This window comes from Elephantulus edwardii, unplaced genomic scaffold (assembly GCF_000299155.1).
Source record: "Elephantulus edwardii isolate Elephantulus edwardi_28Jun2011 unplaced genomic scaffold, EleEdw1.0 scaffold00009, whole genome shotgun sequence".
Taxonomy (NCBI): domain Eukaryota; kingdom Metazoa; phylum Chordata; class Mammalia; order Macroscelidea; family Macroscelididae; genus Elephantulus; species Elephantulus edwardii.
In genome coordinates, this window is record NW_006399759.1 from 17,392,696 (window position 1) to 17,418,679 (window position 25,984).

At 46.3% G+C, this 25,984-nt stretch overlaps 1 protein-coding gene across 1 annotated transcript in view; it reads left to right on the forward strand.

Moving 5' to 3' along the window:
- Window positions 1–4,631: 4,631 nt before the first annotated feature.
- HS1BP3 (HCLS1 binding protein 3) overlaps window positions 4,632–25,984 on the forward strand; it is a 46,750-nt gene continuing 25,397 nt past the window's right edge. The window contains exons 1-4 of the mRNA XM_006880645.1: window positions 4,632–4,663; window positions 13,099–13,264; window positions 20,094–20,301; window positions 22,219–22,435. Of these exons, the coding sequence (XP_006880707.1) occupies window positions 4,632–4,663; window positions 13,099–13,264; window positions 20,094–20,301; window positions 22,219–22,435 (623 nt within the window). The remainder of the gene's footprint in view (window positions 4,664–13,098; window positions 13,265–20,093; window positions 20,302–22,218; window positions 22,436–25,984) is intronic.

The following is a 25,984-nucleotide window of genomic DNA, read 5'->3' on the forward strand; positions in this document are numbered from 1 at the left end:
GCTTCAGTTCTTCTTAATTTTCAGCAAACAAAATTGTGCCATTTGTATAATGTAGGTATTGATGAGTCTTCCTCCAATCCTGATGTCTCATTCCTCCTCATAAAGCCCTGCTTCCCAATGGATCTCTTCTGAACTCCACAGATTTGCACAAGACAGGATCTGAGACTGCACTATAATCTTCTTAATCAGGTAATGCCGTTCTCCCAAAAATCAGACTTTCATGCCAGTACATTCAGTCCCAAGCCTGAGTTGGGCCCGCGGGCCAAAATACCACCACCATATCAGATCTAGAAGAAACCTTTCAGACCTTGGAAATGTTCCCATTGAGATAGTAGTGTAAACAGAGACACTAAGTCACAAAACTTAACAGAAACTCAGTAGCAAGGAACTTCCCTCAATTCTGCCTCAGGCAAAAATCTTTCCCTATAGTTGGTACATGGGATTTGGACTTAAATCCTCCTAAACGTGAGATAGACAATCGCGTGAGAGACCAGCAGCAGTGTGTGGTGCAAGACATCACAGAAGTGACTTGTGGACGAAGCTGTCATATCAAGAGGGGGCTGGGAAAGGGAGAGGTTGACCAGATAGGTGGGAGTGCAAGGAATGGTGATGTCGCAGGGAAAGGGAAGAGACAAGGCACACGTGCTTGGGGGAGAGGGACAGTGACTGTACTGATTATTTCTGTAAGGGAAGTGTCTTTCATCTGCTCAGTAAAATGCTTGTCTGTTAGATATTGTTCTAAAACTAAGCATCCAAATTTAGACTAAGAAGAAGGATTTGCCATTCACTTCTGAAATATAAGAGGCCTTTGAAAACCCTATGTACAGTAGAGCACAATTAGGGTAGACTAACAGATATGACAACTGAGGCTGAACCCTCAAATTTGGAAACATGAATGAGGAGGAACAGTTTTAAGAAGAAACTAATTATTGGAACGTAGAATGTGAGAAGCATGAATGTAGGAAAACTAGACATTGTTAAGAAAGAAATGGAACGCATAAATATTGACATATTAGGTTTTAATGAAATGAGATGGATTGACATCAGACATTTTGAATCAGACAATCATATGATCAACTACGCTGTAGATGAAAAGGAGAAAGGATACACCCTTTGAAATGCACATAGTTTTAAACCATGTAGTGTTTGGAAAATTGCTTCTTGGTCTATGTACAGATTTTGTATGAGCACAATTAAGTTTTATGGGATACCCAGTTTTCTCAAAGTTAGCCATAATTCGTCATGATCCACACAATCAGATGCCTTTGCAAAATCAATAAAGTAGAAGTAAGCATCTTTCTGATACTCTCTGCTTTCAGCCAAGATCCGCCTGATAGCACCAATGACATCCCTTGTGTATATGTCAGTGTATATGCATTTATTCAAAAGATACATTGGGGATAGTTTTCTTTTCATTTTTAAATTTTTTAAAATTTTTTTTTTAATTCTTGCTCAAAGATTTCTTCACCAAAGAACTAGAAAACCTCAAGCACACTACTTTCTAGTCAGAACTGACTCATAGCTGACCCTCCAGTGGTTTTGGGGAGGCTGTAAAACAACTGGAGGGAGATTGTCCATCTCTCTCTCTGAGCTGCTGGTGGAGTTGAGTCTCCAAAGAGGTGCCACCTGCAGATTAGCAGCGTAATTCTACAGACTATGCCACTAGAGGCCCTGTCGTCACTAAAAGGTTGCTGAAATTCAGGAGAATAATAACATTGGTCGTGATGATGTAAACTGGGGAGCCCCCTCCTTGAGGAAATGCCGCAGACAGTCGCCTGTAATGATTTGTGGTACTGCTAAGCCTCAACTTATGTTCCTTTTTGGTGTGGAGACTCTCCATGGAGAGAGCTGCAAAATAGGGGCAGAGTTTTTAGATGCTCCTGGTTCTATTGCTAGACTCATAAAGATACAGATATTTCTAGGATACATTGTCGTTGTTGTGAGCCTTCAAGTCAAGACTGCAGGTTTTCAGAGGAAGTAAATTGCTCCAGAGGAGATTGCCTAGCCTTCCCCCATGGGGCATCTGGTGGATTTGAACCCACATGCCCTTGGCATTGCAGCACAGCTTTTTACCACAAGTCCACCAGAGCTCGACTGCTAAGAAAAAGAACTGGTTCATCCTGTTGTTGTTGTTGTTATGTGCCGTCGAGTGGCCTGCGACTCATAGCAACCCTATGTACAACAGCCCTAAACTCCGCTCTGTCCTGTGCCAATCGCACTGTCTCCGACACTCCCATCCCAATTATCCCAGTCACTGAATCAATCCACCTCATAGAGGGCCTTCCTCTCCTGCGCCGTCCCTCCACCCTCCCAAGCATGATGTCCCTCTCCAAGGACCGGTCTCTCCTCACTACATGTCCGAAGTAAGTTAGACAGAGCCTCAGAATCCTTGCCTCCAAGGAGCCACCCGGTTTAACCCTCTCCAGGACAAATCTATTTGTTTTCCTAGCAGTCCATGGTATTCTCAGTACTCTTCTCCAGCACCACAGAGGGTTAAACCACACTGCTCCTTGGAGGCAAAGATTCAGAAGCTTTGTCTGACATACTTTGGACATGTTGCAAGGAGGGACCCATCCTTGGAGAGGGATGTCATGATTGGGAGGGTGGAAGGACAGCGCAGGAGGGGAAGACCCTCTATGAGGTGAATTGATTCAGTTACTGGGGTGATGGGGGTAGGTGTGTCAGACATTGAGACTGGCACAGGACAGAGTAGGGTTTAGGGCTGTTGTATGAGCTGCACGTGACTCGATGGCATATAACAACAACAACAAATTTCTAGACTCAGTTTTTCTATTCTTTGACCACCAGGGCAGGTGACACGGACGACCTCTCTGCTTCTCATTCCATAAAGAACTGCGTCTGTTATGAGATGGCCCAGTACATTCTTCATGCCTCTCCCCTGAAATTGCCTTATTAGGAAAACTAGCCCCTTGACACCACTGCTGTGTCCCCAGTGGTAATCATATGAATGCAAGCCAGGGACCAGGGAGAACTCCCACCGTGGGCTCAACCCCAACACCTGAGAGTGACTGAATCACCTGAAATCTGCTGGGAGAAGTTCCTGCCAGATAGACAGTGAACAGAGAACCTGGAGAGAAGGCACAAGAGAAGCTGGAGGCTTCACAGGCACCCTGGAGGAGGGCGCGAGGTCTGTGCAGTGCAGCATCAGCCCAGCACACAGGGCTCAGAACTGAGCTCTAGGTTGGCAGATAGATACTTGCTAAATGAGTGAATGAATGGCTAAATGACTGAGTGAAACGGTCAGGAGGGAGAGAGGAGAGTAGTTTCGCCATGGGACTAACAAACAGAGTAGCAGAGTGGCTGCTTCTTGAGTAGCTGAACATGGAACAGCACACCCACTCACCCTGATCAAATGCTCACTGCCTACCAGGCCCTGTGCTAAGTGTTTCTTGGCAGTTAAGAGAGGTGGAAAGTTCTGTGCATTGCGAGTTCCAGTGGTGGCTGTGGTGAGGTTGGTGGCTGGGTCTTGGGGAAAAGGCAGCATGCATAAGTTCCACCTCCATTTTCCAGAGGGTGGGGAACAGCAATGGAAGGGGTGCCAGTGGTCAGGAACGGAGCTGGAGTGTATATTGGAAAAAGGAAGTCTGCACACAGAAGCAGAAAGTGTTTGCGTATCTTGTGAGAGGAAACTTTGGGGTGAGGGAAAATTGCACACACACAAAAGTTTTCAAATGTTTTGTTTGGGAAGCTTTTTTTGCCTCAATAAGGGAGCTCTGGTAGCCTAGTGGTAAGGAGTTGGGCTGGCAATCCAAAGGTACGTGGTTCAAATCCACCAGCTGCTTTTCTGAAGAAAAATGGGCAGTATCTTCCAGTGCAGTTAACTGCCTCTGAAAACACGCTGGAGGGTCAGCGATGGGCCACTTCCGACTTGATGGGATACATCAACAACAATATGCTAACCTAAAGGTTGGATACTTAAATCCACCTAGAAACTACTAGAAGAAAGGCCTGATGATCTACAAACAAATCGTTAACAAAACCAAGAAGCATACTTCTGCCCTGACAATCATGGGTTACCATGAGTTGCAATCAATTCTTGAAACAAAACTCAAAACCTTCTCTCAGAGGGAGATAGGAACTCTCAGCATTCCCGGGGTACTCGCTGCATTGTTTTCCCAAAATTCTCACCAAAGCAGGGAGATCAAATAATTTACTATTCACTTGTAAGAGTGAAATGAAGGTTGCCAGTACACCTGGACAACAGACCCAAAATGGGCTTTGTGGTCACCAAATAAAAGGCCCTTTCGACACTTTTCTTCCATGCCTCCCTATCTCTTTGTCAGATCTGGAACCGTATTTCTGGCGCCGTGCTGGGCCCAGGGCGGGAGGAAGCGATTCAGCCTGGACCTGGACACCACAGGTAGAAATCGCGAGGCTAAGGGGTTCAGCTTTCCCTCCAGGTCGCCGCCCGGTGGCTGAGAGGATCCGAAATCCACGGGCTTCAGAGACTCGCTCACCCGATGGCCACGAGGGGGCGCGCCAGGGCAGCCGAGAGGCGGTGCGACAGCTCGGAGGCCGGGGCGGGCCGTGCGCGCTGGGCGGGGACGCGACGACCACGCTGGCACCGCCCGGTCCCGTGACTGCACGCTCCGCCCGCAGCCGCCGCGGTCATGCAGTGCCCTGCGGTGCTCATCACCTCCAGGTGAGCTAGACCCCCGCGCCCGGGCACTACGCCTGGGCCCCTTGGAGACTGGGTGCCCTTGAGTCACAGCCTCGTGCGCCCAAGGCGCAGAAGGCCTGGCCGCGGTCCCCTCGGGGTCTGCCCTCCCAGCCGGGACCTCCCCAGCGCTCTCTGCTGGTGTATGGGGGTGGGCCGCTCCACTACTCTTGTAGTGTTGGGCGGCATCGAGCTTTTGGTTTGTAAAGATGAGAAACCTTGACATTCTCTGGAGGGACAAGAACTCATCTGAGACCAAATGGAAGATTTTGGGACTGACTGGCCTAGTGAAAGCCTCATTCCTTGGAGCCTGAATAACCAACCAGTCCCTGGTAAAGGAGACAGGGATGAACCCAGACTTGCAGTGTGATACATATTAGAGGGACAGTGAGTTTAGATTGTCATAGGAACACAGTATTGGGGGGGGGGGACAATTTACCCAGACTTCTAGGAGGAAGAGAATGAAGCTCCAAGAGTGGGCTTTATCCAGGTGAAAGGGAGAGAGGAGGTGGCAGCTGCTCCAGAAGGGAACTCAAGAGAAGCACAAGTTCCAGCAAAAATTCCCAGAAGTGACCAGGGTGGAGGATGCAGTGTAAGCCCACTTTGACCGAGATGGGGAGGACCCCACAGAGCATGAATCCTGGAAAGACTGGGATGGACATGGATCTGCGGTTTAGTGTTTTTGGTTTTGTGGGTTTGGTTTTTGTTTGTTTTTTTAGTAGCTGTAAAATAACGTACTTGAAACACTTTCATGCTCTCCACCCATGCTCCCCCAGCACAAAAGCTTGTGCAGAGATACCAGTTATATAAATAAATGTAATCACTTCAGTCATCAGAGCTTTCCTGTGACTTAAAGGCTAGGAAATGTAGTTTGGGTGAAAATTTATAGAGGAAATTAGCTTTCCATTCAATAATTTAGAAACATGTTGTTTTGTAACATTTTTTTGCAATCCCTTCCCTTAACAACTGCTTTTCCCATTTCTTCTCGGGTTTTCCCTTTCTGTTTGTCCTGTTTCCCTGCCAGTTACTGCCTTTTGACTTGGTTTTTGGAGGATAGTGTGCATTTGCTATGATTGACAGCACTGAGGACACATTCCTCAATTGGTATAGACCTGTCTTGTTGGGCTGAAAGTTGTTCCCTGAGAAAAGATTCAGTGCCCAACTTGAGTGCCACTACATCAGACCAGAAAGTGCACTCTGTTATACATTTTTGTTGTTGTTTTTCTGCTTTCCCCCATTTTTCTGTCCAGGAGCAGTTGTTAGTGGTAACTGGGCACCATCTAGTTCTGGTCTTTGGACAGCAGAGATTGTGGTTCTTGTACTTTTTTAGTCCTCTGGGCTAATTATTTTCTTGAGTCTTGGATTTTCTTTACTCGTTTGAGCTCCAGGTGACAAGAGACCAACATCTGCTTTTTTACGTGACTGTTTACCATCTTTGAAGATTTCACTTGTTCCGTCTCTCATGCTTTGGTCATGTTGTTAACAGAGGTCATTCCTTGGAGAAGGACCTCATGCTTGGAAAGGTGGAGGGACAACGAAGGAGAGGAAAATCCTCAACTAGGTGGATTGACACAGTGACAGCAACAGTGACTTGAGCATGTCAGAGATTTCAGGATTGCAAAGGATAGGACAGAGTTCAGATCTGTTGTTCAGAGGGTCGTTATGGGCCGGACTCAGTTCGATGACACCTAACAACAACAAACACGGAAGGAGGTTGTGGATCATTGTCTTTATGGGCTATGTTATGCCAGTTGACCTCCTTGTCCCCTGAGTTAGGTGACTTAAGTACTCGAGCACAGTGAGTCATCACCTAGGGATTTGGTTATGACTAAGGACTTTTCAGAACTTTGTCCTCTGTATTCTTTGCAAGGACCGTGACTGTATCTATAGCACGTACACACACACGTATGGAAATATCCTTGCCAAACCTGTATATACTTGTGAGTGTACTTGATTGTTTCTTGCAGTAAGCTCTAATGTCAGAACCTGCTCAGCCTTCACAGGGTGATATAATGAGGTTACAGGTCATAGTTTTATTATCCAAGGAGGTTTCCCCAGTGCCACCTAAGTGACTTCCTCTTCCTAGGCTAGAGATGTCTCTTGTCCAAAATGTAGGTTTAAAGATGACAGCGTTATGGCAGAAATTGCAAGATTCTAAACATTCAAAGTTTGAGGACCAACAGAACCTTACTGTATGCAGTCAAGAACGTCAGCTGATGCTGAAACCGTTCCGACCTGAGGGGACGCAAAAGTTGGGATATAAAGAAATCGAGCATGGAAGTTACACAAAGTTCCTTTTGATTGACAGTTGAGATTTCTTCGTATTTGGAAGTCATTACAGTTCCTGACATCTCATGGATTTCAGGCCCTGGACTAGGTGCAGAAGGAGTGGTAACCAAGCTGGGTCAGTTTGTACTAGAACATCAAACTTAATAAAACATGTTATTGCCAAATTTATTGAGGCATACATTTCTTAAAGTGGCTGTCAGAACAAAATAGCTTCCCTGATGCTAATATTGGGAAGCTGTGGTCGCCCAGTGGCAAGAAGCTGCGCTGTAGTCTGGAAGGCCTACTGTTCGAGGCCACCAGCGGGAGAAGGATGTGCGGTTAACTGCCTCTGAAAACCCACCAGAGGGTCATCTGACTCTGGGTCGGTTCTGACTCTGTGGCATACAACAACAACAACATGATGCAAACATAAAATGGGTTCTTTACTGCTTAACATATAAGCTGCCACTGCAATAGGTATGGGCCTTATCAGCAGCAAACACCTTTCTCAGCCACGTGCAGACCAGTGAGGGTATGACGTTTCTTGTGTGTGGATGCCTTCTGTCACTGGCCAGCCTGTACACAGGGCTGACACAGGGTCCCTAGTGAGGAGGCCACATGAGCCCAGACTCATTTCTTGTGGCAGGACCACTAAGTCCAAGGAGCTTGCCTCCAGAAGTGCTTTAGTCCAGCACCTAAGCAGACCCTTCATAGTTGGGCCCTCATTTTTCTTTCTAGCCTAACTCTGTATCCTCTCTATGCTTTATAAGCATTCGTCTCCATTTGGATGTATTTATTCATCTAGCAGGTTAATTTACTGTGCCAAGTAATAGGCTAAGTTCAAGGATACAGTGGTGATCCAGAGTCCCTGTCATGAAGCCTTAGAGGGAGCAGATGGCAATAGGTGGTGGTGGGTGTCTTGAATACGTTGCCACACACTTTTTAAATTGACGACCATGCTTAGAAACACATTTGCTGTCATTTGTGGCAACGTGTTAAATACCATCGATTTGGAAACAATTCATACCAGGCTTTGCAGTCACTTTTCAGAAACAATAAATTGCACAGACACATGAATTGTGAAGCTAAACATCAAGAAAATAAAGATCCCCACCACTGGGCCAATTGGCAGTATCATGATAGATGGAGAAGAGATTGAGAGTGTTAACAATTTCAGCTTGCTTGGTTCCACAGTTGACACTCTTGGTACCAGCAGTCAGGAAATCAAAAGATGAATTGCGCTGGGGAAGTCTGCTGTCCAGGACCTCTCCAAAGTGCTAAAGAGCAATGTTTCAGTCTGGAAACTAAGGTGTCCCTGATCCAGGCCGTGGTTTTTGCAATTCCTTGCTATACATCAGAGAGCTGGACAATGACTAAGGAAGAAAGAAGAAGAATTGATGCTTTTGAGCTGTGATGCTGGAGAAGAGTATTGAACATATCATAGATTGTCAGGAGGACAAATTGATCTGTCTCAGAAAGGGTGAAACCAAGTTTCTCCTTGGAGGCAAGGATTTTGAAGCTCTGTCTCACATATTTTGAGCACGTGGCCAAGAGGCCAGTCCTTGGAGAAGGACATCCTGCTTAGAATGGTGGAGGGACAGGGCAGGAGAGGAAGACTCTGGACAGGATGGATTGGCACAGTAACTGTGATAATGGTATTATGTGTGTCAGAGTCAGTGAGACTGGCTCAGGATAGGGCAGGGTTCAGAGCTGCTGTACATAGGGTTACTATGAGTCACAGATGACTTGATGCCACATAACAACAACAACATGAGAGATGTGAGCAAAAGAAAGAGCAGTAAAGACAGAAAACAAGATTTTTGTCATAAGTCACTGGAGGGGTGAAGTTGCCATTGGCTAGAAAGACCAACAGGAGCAGATTTATGGTGGAGATCGAGATTCATGTAGCTGAGATTATTTTAAGAAGCTTGTTAGTTTTCAAGTGGAGATGTCGGACAAGCAGGTAAGAAGAGTCTGGACTATAAACTTCACCTTGGATGTTTTTGCCTCAGAGATGATATTTGAAGCCTTGAAACTGGATGAGATTATTTGGGGAGGGGTATAGCCAGAGAAGAGATGAGGCTCTGGGTGAAATCAGGAGGGACCAACCACAGAAGTGGAGCAAGCCTGGCCAGTGAGTGGTGAAGAGTCGGGTGTTCTGGGAGCCATTAAAGACTGTTTTCTGGTGAAGAGGAATGACTGTGTCATGTGCTGCTTCAAAGTCAAGTAAAAGGAGGTGGAGAAGGAACCTTTGCATTTAACAATCTGAGATCACCAGAGAACCTGTCATGTGCACTTTCAGTTGTGTAATGAGGTGTAAGAATGGTTGGAATGATCATACCAAAGAGAGGAACCAGAGAGAGTGCATGTCAGCAAGTCTTTCAAGGAATTTTACTGTAAAGAGGAACAGAGAAATGGAGTGGCATTGACTCCCAGGAAATGGCGGGTCTCAGCATTGTTTTTAAAAGAAATTAGAGTCAGGAAACTGCACTGCAATCCCAGAAGTGTGCGGTTCAAATCCACCAGATGCTCTGCTGAAGAAGGAGGAAAAATCGCCTCCTTTACCAGTCAGATCCAATTTGACAGTACACACATAAAAAAAAAAGAATAAAAATATATAAATAAAAAAATTGTAAAAATTAAAAGAAATAAGAGCATGATTGAGTGATTCTAAGAATGGTCCAGTAAGGAGATTGTTAGTGGAGAAGAGAGAGGAGAGGGTCCTTAAATAAATGAGAACTACGATCCACACCTCAGTAGGAATTGGCCTTAAGTAGTTTTCAGATACCTCTGAGCCTATTACAACTGCTGGCAACCATCTGAGCAACAGCTCCGAGCCCAAGAATTCCTGCTCCGTCCCGATGATCTCTCATAGGCTCAGGCCCCTTCTTACAGTCGCTGTGTCAATCACTATGGCTGAGGATTTTCTTCCCCTGACCCTTCACCTTTCCCAGCAGAATGGCTTTTTCCAAGGTCTGACCCCTCCTGACAACATATCCAAGTATATGAGGTGAAGTTTCACCATCCAAGGAGTACCCTGGTTGCACCTTCTCCAAGACGGACATGTTTGGTGGAGTTTTTTTGGTGGTTTTTCTTTTTAGCAGTCCGAGATCTTCCCTTAATACCACAGATCAAAGGTATTAATTCTTCTTCTGTCATCTTTATTCATTGTCTAACTATCTGGTCTTATGGAGGAGCTAGTTATTTCATCCAGAAGACAGGAGGGGACGTGGTGTCCAGGGAGCAGGTGGCAGGTGTGATTTGAAGCCTCCGGAAGTTCTCTGGCATACTCTTAGTGAATGGAAAGCAACGCCATTAGCTGAGAGTCGATTTTGAAGAGCAAAAATAACAATTTAGATCTCATGACATGCTCACCAGCGGATCCCCTGGAGGATCTTTGGGCAGCATCAGCACCACCTGGGAGCTTCTTAATGATGTCAACTCTCCAGGCTTACTGAATGTGAGTAAGACCGATCCCCAGGTGACTCGAATGCACATTCAAGTTTCAGAAACTCAGTCTAGGGCAAGGGCTAAATATGTTCTCATAAATAAATTTTTTTTAAATATACCCTTATTGGTTTTTGAACTGTGTGTGGCTGATTCCAGCTGCACAAACCAAGGCTTTGAATCCATTTATTCTCATTCAGCCCCTGCTGAGAATTTGCATTTCCACCCAGACTTATGGAGTTAGGATCTACAGTTTAACAAGATCTACATTTGACAATATTGAAAGATACTATAGGCAATAGAGTGAATGACCTAGAAAACATCAAAAAAAGATGGAGGGGATATAGAGTCACTATACCAAAACAGAACTGACTGATACCGAAAAATTTCAGGAAGTATCGTATTAACAGGAGCCAGTGTGAATGAAGGAGGAAGTGAAAGCTGCAGTGGCAAAAAAAAAAAAAATCAGTCCCCAGGAATTGATAGGATACAAATTGACTTGTATCAATTAAGAGATGCCACCTGGATGCACTCACCAGTCTTTGCTAGGAAATTTGAAGGACAGCTGTTTAGCTAATGGATTGGAAAAGGTCCATGTTTGTGCCCATTCCCAAGAAAGGTGATCTAACAGAATGTGGAAACTATTGAAAATATCATTAATAGGTAAGCAAAATACTGCTGAAGATCATTTAAAAATGGCTAGAACAGTGCATAGATGGGGAACTGCCAGAAGTTCATGCAGGAATTAGAAGTCGTGGCACCATAGATATCATTGTTGATGTCAGATGGATCCTGGCTGAAAGTAAAAACTATCAGAAGAATGTCTATTTATGTTTTACTGACTATGCAAAGGCATTTGACTGTGTGGATCATAACAAGTTATGGCTAATATTGAGAAGAATGAGAATCCCAGAGCATTTAATTGTGCTCGTGTGGAACCTATACCTAGACCAGGAATCTGTTGTGGAAACAAAGCAAGGGAAGACAACATGACTTTTAAGAAGGGAGTGCATCAGGGTTATATTTTCTCTTCATACAGAAGTCAGACTCTATGAAGAGGAAGGTGGCTTCAGGATCAGAGGGAGATTCATCAATAACTTGCATTGTGTAGATGACACAACCCTGCTGAAAGTGAGGAGGACTTGAAGCACTTGTTGCAGAAGATCAAAGAATTCAGTCTTCAATATGGATTGTATCTAAGTGTCAAGAAAACAGAGATTCTTACTACTGGACCGATAGGCAACGTCATGATAGATGGAGAAAAGACTCAAACTGTTAACAGCTTCATCTTACTGGGATCCACAGTCAACACCTTGATAACACCTAGGAAATCAGGAGACGTACTGTGCTGGGAAAGTCTACAATTAGGGACCTCTCCAGATTTTTGAGAAGTAATGATGTCAGTTTGAGGACAAATGTACGTCAGATTCAGGCCATGGTCTTTCCCATCACTTGTTATGCATCTGAGACCTGGACAATGAATAAGGATGACAGAAGAAGAACTGATGCCTTTGAGCTGTGGTGTTGAAGAAGAGCACTGAACATCCCATGGACGGCCAAGAGAACAAACAGATATGTCTTTGGAGAGGGTGCTGCTGGAGTGCTCTTTGGAGGCAAAGATGATGAAGCTTCATCTCACGTACTTTGAGCATGTTACTAGGAAGGGCTGTTCCTTGGAGAGGAACATGATGCTTGGAAGGGTGGAGGGTTGGAGAAGGAGAGGAAGACCCTTGATCAGGTAGATTGACATGGTGACTGCTGCAATGGTCTGGCATGCTTCTGGTGTGACACAAAGTGTGAGGATAGCACAGGACGGGATAAGGGTCAGCTCTCTTGTTCGTTGGGTCATTACAGGTCATACTCGACTCAGTGGCATCAAACAACACCACATTTAGCAACATGCACAAATAAGACTCACCTGGAGAATGTTATTTAGAAACCCCAACAAGAGCAGAATTTAGTGATTGAAACAGAGACGCTATGTGGTCTGTTACAGAAGAAGTTTTTTTTAGGAACCTAGAGAAGTGACAGAGGGGATGCATCAGGTTCAGTGTCTCAGGATCACTTGGAGGGCTTGTTAAGCACCTTGCTGGGCCCACCTCCCAGCCCAACAGCTTCCTTTTGCCTTTCTGGCAAGTTCCCAGGTGCTAATGCTGCTGATGCAGAAACTGTCTCCTCTCTTCATACTGGTGTTTTTTTGTTGCTCTGTGGGGTTTTTTTTGTTTGTTTTTTTTTTTAATTATTGTTTTTGTGTGTACCATCAAATCAGATTTGATTGGTACAGGAGGGGATTGCCCTTCCTCCATCAGAGCATCTGGTGGATTTGAACCATGCACCTCTTGGATTGCAGTGCAGCTTCTTGCCACTAGGCCACCAGAGCTCCTTTTCATATTGATTTATAAGAAGGATAAGAGTTCTTCTAGTGGCCTAGTCTTTAAGGAATTGGGCTACTTAACCAAAGGCAGCACCATTGGTGGTTCAAATCTGCCAGCCAATCACAGGAGAAAGATGAGCATTCTCCTCCAGTGCAATTTACGACCTCAGATAACCCACAGTATGGTCAGGTATGAGTCAGTTCTAACTTGACAACAATGAGCAGGTGAGAGAGTAAGCCCTCTGGCCACAAGGAGGTCTTGTCTGCATTTCCATCAAGAGTTCTGCTAAGCTGAACCCAAACTTCCTTTGCTTTCTCTTCTCTTTGGCAGGCAGGTCCAGAATGTCCACACGGGCCTAGACCTGACCGTGCCCCAGCACCAGGAGGTGCGGGGCAAGATGATGTCAGGCCACGTGGAGTACCAGATCCTGGTGGTGACCCGGCTCGCTGCATTCAAGTCAGCCAAGCACAGACCTGAGGATGTTGTCCAATTCTTGGTGAGCTGGGGGCTCTGGCCACGGCCTGGGGGAGCCTTTGGAGATCCACTGAGATGCATCTATCTATCCACTAGGAATACAGTAGAATCAGTGAGAGGACATTCACTAAGGTCTGTGAGTGCCTCTCCGTGTTGGGTGGTCAGGATACCAGCTGCAGGCATAGATGGGTACAGTATGTGAGAGACAGACATAGGTGGACGGCACACAATTGGGGAGGGGGAGGGCACATATGGAAGGGGTACTTCACGCACTTGGGACAGAGAATTCAGGAAGGAAGACTTCTGGGAAGATGTCTGAGCTGTGTCTTTAAAAAAAAAAAAATTAACTTTTGGTTGTGAATTGGATGAATCACAATCACTACATCTTAGAAAGCAGATGGGCTGCACAAGCCACGATCTCATCTAACCCATATGAGTTCAAAAAAGCTGGATGGTGCTCCACTGTCACTTCCAGCCATTCTGATCAAGGCCACAGTGAATGGATCTTGATAGAACAGGAGGAGACCGTGGAACAGAACTTAAATTTGTATACAGTCCAGACTTTCTGGTTCCAGTGAGCCAGCAAGAATCCCCGAGTCTACCACTTGAAGATGCTCTTTAAACCTTGAATGAAAATGTACTGAGGTCAGCTTAAAGTGAAAACAAATTGGCACACAAAATAATGTGTATTATCCACCACTCTGGTACGCCATTAAAAAAATATCTAAAATTTTTAAAACAAAAAAGAAAAAGAAAAAAAAAGACAATTTTTCAAAAAAGCATTTGTATGAGACCAAAAGGTCAACAGACCAAATATGAGGAGTTAAGGGGGCATGGAAACTAGAACATTGGAAACAGAACAACCTGAATACACAGAAAATGTTGACCCATTATGAAAAATGGAATACTGCTGAACAGTTTGTATAGAAGTTGTTAAATGGGGCCTAAAATTATACTGAAACACGGTAACATTTAAAAAAAAAAATTAAAATCAAATGGTAGCTAAAGCAGAAGGGGAAAGAGGGTGTTCTAGGAGAAAGTGCAGTCTAACAAAGCCACTGAAGCCAGAAGCAGGGCCCATGTGAGGAGCTCTGAATAGTTAAGTATCATCCTAGGATGAGATTCAAGGTAGAGTGAATGCTGGGCGTGGCCTAGGTTGTAGATGGCTGAGCAGGGGCCTGGCTTGTCTTAGAGCAGTGAGGTGACATGATCTTATTTCCATTTCACAGGCTGGATTGATAGGACAGTGTATTGGATAAAAAGGAGTAGAACGGAGGCTGGCAAGTGTAAATAGGAAGCTAATACAGTAGCCTCCAAGGTAAGGGCTTGGTCAGTTGTAATTGGAATGGAAAGGAGGGAGTTGGGGAAATTTACAAGATAACACCTGCAGGGGGCAGTGGTGGTTCAGTGATAGAATTCTCATCTCCATGTAGCAGAGCTGAAGTCCCTGCCAGCACACCTTCTCTGCAGCTACTACATCTGCCAGTGAAAGCGTGAGTGTTGCTCTGATATTTAGCAAGTGTTAGAAATTCTGTGCTGAAATAGATTAAGAGGAAAGGCCTGGTTGATCTTAAAAATATTAGCTAGTGAATACCCTGTGGATCATGAGGCAACATGAGTTAGGGGCTGACCTGTCATCTGCTAACGACAGTGCTCTCATGATTGACTGACTTGTTTCCATTAGCTGAGATTAAGATCATATATGGAGGGCTAATCAAAATTGGGTGTGGTGAGCATGAATTGCCCAGTGGAAGTTTGTACAAAAGTGGAGCTTGGAAGACAGATCAGGTCTATGATGCAGATTTGGAAGTAAGTATCTGGATAGGAATGGAAGTAACCCAGGAAGCAGAGGTGGAGGGGAGAGAAAGGGGCCAAGGACAAGTTCAGGGACCATCAAGGGAGAGGACTGTACAAATGAGATAGAGAGAAGAGAAGTGGGTGACTGCAACACAGAAGCTAAGGGAGGAGAGAGTTTCGAGAGGGGATGAGATCACAGATTCGTTTATTGTTTGTTTACCATTTGGCTTCTCGTAAAAAGGCCTGGAACGTGTGACCATGGGAGGACACAGGATTACTAGGGTAAAAGTAAAATGAGCGAGGTCGTGCGTCACAGGGGTGAAGCACCCAGGTCTGCTCATGCTGCAGGTTTGCAAACCTGCATCATCTGGCAGCCAAGGCAGAAAGTGAACCAATGAATTACATAGCTCTCATGACAAAATTCCAAGAGGATTTTCTAGCATGATTCTTTCATGGAATGTGCCTAAAATAGTAAAATTAGCAATACTTCTCATTTGAATGGTTTGCGTTGCTTCCGAGTGGCTTTGCTTGCATGGCAGTTTTCAGCTTCTTAGTCATCTGCTTTCATCCGCAATGGTGCTCAGGATAGCCACATTTTCAGTGGTACGTGTCTGAGAGGTAGAGTCTCAGAGGTGCATATCTAAGATTGATTGATCTCTCTGGATATGAGCCTTTGAGGAGTGCCCAGGCAGCCCACTCTTTGCTATCAGCTCTACACGGAGGTTATAAATGGAGCCAGCTTTCAGATCTTCACATATCCAGTCATGCCTTGTGATGGGGTGACGGTGTGTGTGTAGCAACATGTGTGCATGGACAGGTGCTTCTCAAACATTTTGAAATGTCTGCTAAACAGAACTGCCATTCTCTCCCTGTAGGACCCAGCAGGGGAGTCCAAAGTACAAACTCTGAGCAGAAAATCTGTTTCAGGCTTTATGGTTTAGCTTAAAAATTTAATAAGAATTTTGCCTTCTACTCCTTTAAAAAGAGCTGTGCTGCAGTCCCAAATGCATGTGGTTTGAATCCACTCGCTGTTCTGCGGGAGAAGGATGGGCAGTCTCCTCCCATGTGATTAACTGCCTCTGAAGACCCACTGGAGGGTCAGGTGTGGGTCAGTTCCAACTTAACAACAAACAATTCCTTTAAAACAAGGGAGCTCTAATAGCTTACTGGTAAGGCGTTATGCTGCCAACCTTGAGGCAGGTGGTTTGGATCCACCGGCTGTTTCACAGGAGCATTCTACCTTCCTGTGATTAACTGCTCTGAAAACTTGCTGGAGCATCAGCTAAGGGCTGGTTCAAACTCAATTGTACACAACAACAACAACTTTTAAAAGATATATATGCATTGATATAAAGCTTTGTAAAGAGCGGGAGTGCTCTTTGGAGGCAAGAATGATGAGGCTTAACCTCACAGACTTTGGGCATGTTGCTAGGAGGGGCTATTCCTTGGAGAAGGACATGATGCTGGGAATGGTGGAGGGTCAGTGAAGGAGAGGAAGACCCTCAATCAGGTGGACTGACAAAGTGACTGCTGCAGTGGGCTTTGGTATGTCAGGAAGTATGAGGATGGTACAGGACAGGACTGAGTTCAGATCTTTTGTTCATAGGGTCTCTAGGAGTTGTACTCCACTCATTGGTACCTAACAACAACAACAAACAACAGTGTTTCATTTCTAACCATGGAGTCACCGAGGATGGACACTGTGTGTGTTTGTGTTAACCCAGGATGGACAATGTGTGTGTTTGTGGGTTTGCAGACACCCCACTCATATTTGTGGTGAGCCACACATCTTAGAAGGGCGTAGGGCAGCGTCACCGTTTGCTCAGCATTCTGCCCAGTGCAGGTACCAGTTAATGCTAGTCGCACGTGCTTCCCTGAGAGCCTCAGACTTGTCAGCCTCCTCTTGCTGCTAGTGCAGATTAACTACCTAAAGAAGCACAGAGTGTGGAACACTGATGAGGTTCTGAATAGGTTGGCGACCCCAAATGTAGAGCACCCTGGAACCTCATATTGTCTAGGAACCTCAAGTTCCTAGAACCCTGGTTCTGGTGGATCTGTGATGCAGGCCTGCAGGGCACCCCCAGGCCGGCAGAGGGCACCCCGCCCCACTCCCCTACTCCTGTGGCCTGCTCTACCAGAACTAGGTTTTCTGAATTTTGCACTTGTTGTAATCCATTTTGTGAAAGAGCCCACTTGTCTGTTTTCTTGAGGCTTGTTCTCAGGAAAGCTCAGGAAAGTTCTCAGGAGCCAGGCTCTTGTGCCTGGTGTTGACATCAGTGGGTAACGTCTCCTTTCCCCACTGACGGAGTCTCCCTTTAGGGGCCTCTGAGGCCTGATGGGTAAGGAGTTGCCCTGACAACCCAAAGGCGCCCTCACTGCTCCTCAGGAGAAAGATGGGCAGTCTCCTCCTGTGTAATTTGCAGTCTTTGAAAACCCACTGGAGGCTCAGCAGTGAGTTGGTTCCAACTTGATGATAACAGGGTATTTTAAAAGAGACTTCCTCCCAGCATCAAGCTTGAATGGTCATTTTAAGAGTGTGGACCTCCAGACCCCTGTGCAGAGGAGGGGCTAGGCCCCCCAGGTTTTAATACACCAGATGTCCTGCAGTCAGTCAGCCATACAGCAGTGTCTGCAGTGGTACTGAGAGTGACCTGTCCCAGGAGCATAAAGTGTGAATGGTATGTGTGTCCCTCTCAGTGGCGTCAAGGACGAGTTGAGGAGACAGGCCCAGCACATGGGGAATTCAGGGTGGAGAGTTGGTGTCGGGCTGATAGTGGAGGGTGAGGGTAAAGCAGGTGACAGACCTTGGCGCTGACACTGAGCCCGGGTCCTGTGATTTCTCACCCTCTTTAGTCTCCTTGAGACCAAGAGTCTTCAGAGGCAGAGACCACGTTGAGGTGCCCCATAGAGAGTGACTAAGCAAGCTCTGTGACCCACTGGGGTGGTGGGAGAGGCAGAAAAGGAGGCGCGCTCAGTCAGCACCTAAGACCACCCCTTTTTAGCCATCAGGAAATTTTAAAAATAAATTCTGCCAGATTAAAAACTCTTAGAGACTCATTTAATTATTGGCTTATAATAAATTTATATTAATAAAGTATATATATATATCTATATCTGTACAAAATGGTGAATATAAAAATTAATGTGATTATTTACTTAATTTTTCTTTTTTGTTTTGTTTTGGGTTTTTAATTTTTATTTTATCTTGGTTTGCCTACACAGTTTGTATAAATTGTGTTTCACATTATCCTTCATTCACATTGTGTTTCATACAATCATTCTGATTTATTATATTTTATAAAATTAATCACCATTGCCCCATGTTTCACATCTCCGCAGGATCTTTCCCATTTCTTTTATCCGCTCCTCCCTCCATCCGTCAAATTGTGTAACCCTATGATTCCCTCCCCCCTGCCCACCCTCCCCTCCTTGGATCTTCATACACATTTTACTAGTTACCTTTCTATTTCTACAAACCACCTTCTAACAGCCAGTAGGAGCCCTGGCCCGCCACACTGTGGTGCCGATGTGCTGGGAGATTGCCTAACCATCGTGGTTCCATGCAGGGTGGAGAGGCCAGAAGCAAGGCTGAGAGAGTGATGTTTGTCTTCACAGTGTAAGCACTTGTAAGGACAAGCCCGGCCAGAGGCTGCCTCAGTTCATAGGCGAATGACTAACAGATCTACTGAGAACAGGTGACTCATGTTGTTATAGGAAGATGACCCACTCCCCTGCCAGCCCTGCTGTCACTTTGCTGATGCACCCAAAGTCTGGAATGACCGTAGCAGCAGTAGTCGGTCACCTGCCGACCAGGCCAAGCACCAGTCCCCGTTTCATGTCTTCACCAGACCTGTCACATTATCTGGAATCTGGCCATCACTTCAACTTTCCTTGGAGCACTTACAATTCTTGTAATTGAGCCTCTCATTCACTCAGAGGGCCATGGATTGGAGTTTGAGGCATGATGACAACAGAGAATAAGGATTGTGGCGTGTCCGAGAAAGCCTGCTGCATCACCTGGCCATTGTCCTGGGGAGCACTCTCCAATAGCCTGGCTCTCTTGGGGCCCCTGGGTGAAGCAAATGTTTTCTCATCAACTGCTAATACAAAGAAGACTGGCAGTTTGAAGCCACTCCACAGCACCATAGAAGGAGAGTCTGATGCACTGTTTGCACATAGATTTAAAAATCCCAAAAGTAGTTACGGCAGCTCCATTCCTGTCAGGATATTTTCAGTGGTTTTGATCTTTCTAAAGTAAATCATCAAACATTTCTTCTGAGGCAGCCCAAGTGGATTTGAACCATTAATCTCAGTGTTTAGCTCCTTGTGCCTGGTTGCATAGTGGCCGCTTCTTCTTGGTTTGTACTGCCAGAAGTGACCCATAGCTGACTATCCAGTGGGTTTTCAGAGGCAGTAAATTGCACAGAAGGAGATTGCCCATTTTTCTCCCAGGGAGATTTGAATCACGTCCCTTCCAAGGTGTAGTGTGCTTTCTTACCACTAGGCCACCAGGAAAGAAACTGCATTGCTAATGTGAAGGTATGTAGTTTGAATTCACCTGAGAGAAAGTCCTGTGTGATTCACTGCTTCTGAAAACCCTGGACGGTCAGCTCTGGGTCAGTTCGGACTCGAAGGTACATTAACAACCACCTAGTGGCATAATCCTGAGGGAGTTGCACTGCTAACCCGTAAATAGCACTTCTTGGGCAGTTGGAACCCACTGGATGCTCTGTGGAGAAAGATAGGCAGCCTCCTCCTATGTGATTTGCAGCCTCAGAAAACCCGCTGGAGGGTCCTCAATAAGTTGATTCCAGCTCATGACAGTGAGTTGAGTTTAAGCTGACCCTCCAGGGACTCCCTGTGAATATCCGAGCTGAGAAAACGCCACGGAGCAGGTCTGTTGTCTAACACGTGCTCGCCATGAGTTTGAATCAACTTCGCAGAACTGGATTTGGACATTTCCGTCTTGACTTGTTTGGATCTCTGGTAGGAGCGAGAACAAAGCACTATCCCTTTTACTCTTCTCAAGAAATCACCTGTCTCTTTCATTCCAGGTCTCTAAAAAGTACAGCGAGATTGAGGAGTTCTACCAGAAACTGAGCAGCCGATACTCCCTGGCCGGCATCCCTGCTCTGCCCAGAAAGGTCTTGTTTGTTGGGGAGTCTGACATCCAGGAAAGGAGAGTCTTGTTTGATGAGATTCTGCGCTGTGTCTCCAAGGATGCCGAGTTGGCAAGCAGCCCGGAGCTGCTAGAATTCTTAGGTACCTTCTGCCCTGTCCCCTGTGCCCCTGTCCTCTTCAGCGTGGAGTCAGGCTCAGTCAGGGAGGGTCTGTGGCTGCCCCCTGTGGTTCAGAAGTTTCAGATCAGGACGCTGAGATGGACTAGCCTTACAGAGGCCTACGATCTGGGTGGTGGGCAGGGGAGACTTGGCCCTTGAGGAACTGACTAGCTGGGTGCCAGATGAGGTACCCACAGAGGTTATTCTCCATCTTCTCCCCATCCCTCAGAGCTCCCTCCTTTACTTCTGATTCCTTTGTCTCCTCACTCCCACTCCATCATGCACAGTATCTACAGAATGCTGGTGGCCTGGCTCTCGGGGACACCTCATGCCCAGCCTTCAGGCAAAGGTGCACACTGCATTGATTCAGCCTAACCCACTTTTCCCAGTAATGGAGGACCCTGAGCTTTTCTTCTAGTCTGTATCCCAGTCTCTTCTTTTTTATTTTTTCCATCTGTAAATTGGGGAAAATGTTAGTATGTACTCATCAGGGGTTGTTATAAAAAAATAAATGAGCTAATAAAGTTAAAGGCCTTAGAACAGAGTCTACAACGTGGTAAAGTTTCTGCCACCAGTTGCTACTGTGTTGATACCAGCTCCTGGTTCCCCATGTGTGCCGCAGTGGACTGTGCTGTCCAGTGAATTAAACGGATGGTTACCTTGGCAGTAGGTTCCCAGCTCTTTTTTCTCGGTTCTGCTACATGGTCTAAGCTCTCAGGCTTTCAGTGGCCAGTACATTCTCAGATAATTACACTTGGCAGGAAAACTTTTGAAAGCTCAAACCTGTAGAGGTGGAAGCCTGTAAGAGAAGGGAAATGTAAATATCTTTTAACTAAAATAAATGGTAGAAAAGTGGTAGCAGTGTCAAAGGTGAAAAACATAAAAAGTCCCCCCCACAAAAAAAAGAACAAGTGGGGTTTTTTATTATTAATAATGATTTTTAATGCAACATGGTTTTACAGCTTATTCTTTCCATTTAATTTTTCCCCATTTTTTCATTGTTGCACATTTTCCTCCCTGCCCACTCCTCTCCCCAGTTCGTTTTTTCTCTTTGAAAAGAAAAGAAATTCTTTCATTGTTATACAATCCCCCTCTCCCTCAAGCCCTGACAAGGTCTGACTCTCACTGACTCTCCTGTGTGTCAATAACTGTTAGGGATGAGGATGAACAAATTGTCTAAAACTGCACCCCTCAAGCCGCCGTTGAAGAAGGTCTGTAGTGTCCATGCTCAGTTTCTCAGAGTCTGGTACTTTGATAAGCACTGTCGCTCAGGAGAAATTGTGACACTTGTCCTGAGTAGCTAAGCACTCGCTCTCCCTTTCTCTGCTTGCTGCACCGTGGGCACCACCTGTGGACCATGCTGTGAGAAATGCTAGTCAGAGCCAGTTTGAAATGGAGCAATCACAGCTACTTCTGGAATCTTCTATGCCCTCACATTGTGCCTTAATCAAGTCCATACAATCTAAGTGCCCAAACCTTTGGAGCAAATCTCCATGCATGGCTAGAATGGCGAACATGCCCAAAGAGAGTGTAAACTCTTTCTGGAAATGTTGATTCTCTTTGAATCACTCAGTACATGGCCTACTTTATCCTCCCATCAGCTTAGTGGTGGCAGGTTCTGCCATCCCTGCCTCACATACAGACTCAGAGCCTCAGCAGAAGCTCTGTCCACCTTTGTCTTGCCCCGGCCACCCTTCTGAAACCACTGTCCACAGCCTCTGTGGTGCCCTTGAACCCTCTGAGACCTTGAGAACAGTTACCAGCTCCCACGCACCCAGCCTTCCTCCCTGACTCGTCAGCAAGTGTGGTCCTAGGAACAGTCCTCAGCTCCGGACACCCCCGCACAGGGGCCTCTCTGTCCTCTGATGTTAAGCCCGCTCTCTTTTGTCTTCCTCCACAGGCACCAGGTCCACAGGGAGCATGGATCTCAGCAACAGAGAGATCTCTGTCCTGGATGCTGATGATGGGGAGAATTTTGATTTCTTTGGGCAGCAGGATGGAGTGACAGGAGAGGATCTGCTGACCCTGGACCTAAAGAGCAAGGATGCTGGAAAACCCTTGGAAGAGGAAGAAGAGGAAGAGGAGGAAGTGGCACTGGACCCTCTGGGAATCATGCGGTAGGTCTCCCTGATCAAGGCTGCCCCCTGGAGCATGTTCCTTCCTCCCTGCCTCCCTGCCGTTTGAGAAAGCTCCTGTGTCCACAGTCCCTGCTCCACAGTTCTGGGCATTCAGGCTTGCGTGCTTACAGGGAATGTCCCTGCTTACCCTCTGCTTGGGCCATGTCTTGCCTTCCCCACCTGGGTCATAGGGAGTCCCTGTTGATTCTGCAGGGTGCTTTCAGAGCCACCCTGCATGACAGCATGCATCCCAGGCTGCCAGGACCCAGCAAGCAGCAGGAGAAGGCGTGGCCTCTCCCTAGCTTTGCCCTGCAGCAGAGTGACATGAGCTCTGTGGGGGGTCTAATTTCACTCTCTGCAAAACCCAAACTTAACCAGTTAGTGTTCAGTCATTTCTGACACGGGGCAGCCCCATGTCTGTCAGAATAGAACTATGCTTTGTAAGATTGTCAGTGGCTGTCACATTATAGAAGTAAATTACCAGCCATTTTTCACTTAGCACCTCAGGGTGGACTCCAGCTCCTTACCTGTCAGTGAGCAGCCAGGGTGTAACCGTTGGTGCCATGCGGGGCGTCCCCACTGTCTGTAAAGCAGGGGTGTTGTCTCAGCCTTGCCTCACTATAGGGCAGTAGTTATGCTTCTGTGAATTGCATGGGACCCAGAAGATGCCATCCGTGTGTAAAGCAGAAAGGTAGAGTGAGTCCTGGCTGCCCCAGCCAGTGGGCCACATCCCACTACACGCACACACACACACACCCAGGGAAGAACAGGCCAGCAGCTGTGGCCTCAATGGTTTCTGTCTCTTTTCCCATTTTGCCCGTAGCCAAATCAGAGAGCTGCTCCTATATATGTGGTCAACCCTGTGCTGAGCTGGAAGAAGGGCTCAGCACAGATGAGGGGACCAGAGAGCCACACAGCAGCCCCAAGGCCCCTCCAGCTTGCCCAGAAGGAGGTAACTTCCCTGAAGGGAAGCCAGGCAGATTCAGCTATATCCTTCTCGGGTTTTTTTGTTGTTGTTGTTTGGTGTGCTTTTTTTTGTCCAAACTTGCAAAGAACAAAGTGGGAACTAGTGTGTTTCAAGTCTTGTACTTGGCCCTTTACATACTGTATACCACACACTGGATGTCTTTGCAAGTAGCTCTTAAGTGTCCCATTTTACAGATTGAAGAAACTGTAGGCCAAAGAGCCAAATACCTCCTGAAGCTAGACAGCTGGGACACAGGGCCACTGGGATTGGAGCCAAGTTTCAGATCCTGTCCTGGGGAGCTAACTGGGGTGGGTGCAAGTCCTGGCACTGCTCCTTATTAGCCTGAGTCCCTGCAGTTTGTGCCGCATTTCTTCAGGGAACATGGTTAGGGACTCTCAAGTCAGTCACAACTCATAGACAGCCTGTGAACAGATCAGGAACGGGCACCATTGTCACTATCTCCGCCACACCTCGAGCCCCTTGTTGCAGTCACTTGTCAGTCCATCTTGTTGAGGGCTTTCCTCTCTTGCGCTGACTTGTTACCTTCCCCTTACCTTACTCTGTTATCACGGAAAACAGAGTGATGGTTCATATTCTTGCCACTGGGCCACCAGAGCTCCATTATATGGATGTATGTTTGTGTGTGTGTGTGTGTGTGTGTGTGTGTGTGTGTGTATAGAAAGAGAGATACAGATAGAGATATAGATATAGTTCTAGATATAGGTATATATGTAGTTATATATGTGTATATATATAGTTGCATATATATTGTTACATAAATAGTTATATATAATATATATATAGAGAGACATTATATAGAGTTATATTTATATATACACACACACTAAGGATGATAGAAGAAGAATCAATGCCTTTGCATTATAATGGTGAAGAAGAGTATTGAATATACCATGGACTGCTAATGTCTGTCCTGGAGAGGATGAAACCAGGCTGCTCCTTGGAGGCAAGGATTTTGAAGCACTGTCTGACATACTCTGGGGCATGTTGCCAGGAGGGACCAGTTCTTGAGAGGGACATCATGCCTGGAATTGTGGGGGGATAGCTCAAAAGAGGAAGACCCTGGCTGTGATGGATTGACTCAGTGACTAGGGTAAGGGGGGCAGGTGTGTGAGAGATGATGAAATAGGCACAAAATAGAGCAGGGTTCAGAGCTGTTGTACATAGGGTCGCTATGCGTCGAATCAACTCAATGGCACATAACAATATACAAAACATGTCATCACTCTGTTAGCAATTAGTTAACATTCTCCTCCTACCCCACTGCCTCTGTAGGATCACGCCCTAGACCAGAGATGACATTCTGCACATTGTCATTATTTGGGCACCTTAGAAGTTTATTGAACTGTTCAGTCAGCAGGGAATGAGGCCTCCTCAAAGGGTCTGTTAAAGAAGCCGGAACTGATTAGGAATCAGACTGTGGTCCTGTTAAATGGAACTCAGCATGAAAAACATCATCTCGAGGCTCTGCAAAACCCTGCCCACTCTCACTTGTGTGAGAGAGTGCGTACAGTGGAGAATGGAGATGTGGGGCAGGCCTGGCTGTCATGGGATACAGCATGAAGGGATGGTGTCACCTTCCTGATCAGGCCCTCTGAGCCCGATGGCATCTCAGCCAGGCAACAGTGGGGCAGGTGCAGAGGGTCTGCAGGTCCTGGGCATGCGGGGTGCCTGCTTTCAGACCCTGCCAGCTCCATGTGCCCAGGCTTATCCTGGACGAGGTCAGCAGCCATGTGGCAGGGGCAGTCTGGCTGGCAGGGTTATGTGGGGAGCAGGCCTGCTGGTAACAGTCCTCTCTTACCAACAGTGCCCAACCCTGCAGGCTTTGTTTTGGTAAGGATAAGGCTTTGTTTGAACTCAAGCTCTGTTCTGAGTAACCACATCTGGTGCCAAACCGAGATGGGCTGTGGTGGTTTGCGCCAACCTTTGGCTGAGGGACATGCTCAGCAAAAGCGGCTCCTTTTTTGGGTAGGAAAACCTCTTTGGGATTGGCAAATGCTGCCTTGAATTTCCTATTTATTCCAGTACAGGGCAGGATAGGGCAAGGTTCAAATCTCTTGTTCCGGGGATCACTCTGGGTCATAGCTGACTGAATGGCACCTAACAGAAGTGACCAGTACAGATTACCAGGGGGGTGTCTGCCAGCCAGGGACCATCTCCCTCCCTGTCCCTCTCCTCCTCTGACCTCCAGAGACCTTTACTTAATCCCTACACTAGACCAGTTTTGCACCCACAGAGAAATATCAGAAGCCAGTGTGATAAGAAACATATGTCAGTGCCGTCACCTCCCTCAACAGTCACAACTGATCTCTTTTGAGAGCTCATTAGGACCAGATTTAGCCCTTGCTTGTGTGGTCTCATATTCTCTTGTAAGATGGTGTTTCTGAATCTTTTCTGTTAGGACTGCCAGTAAAAATCATACTGTGTGTCATGTCCTAGTAAAGACTACTTTCTGGTTGGCATTTGTTTCAGCAGTCTGGGAGGTGGGACGGGAGGTGGGATTATCCCCATTTCACGGATGATAACATCCAGGACAACATGGAGCAAGGCCATGGCCAGACCCT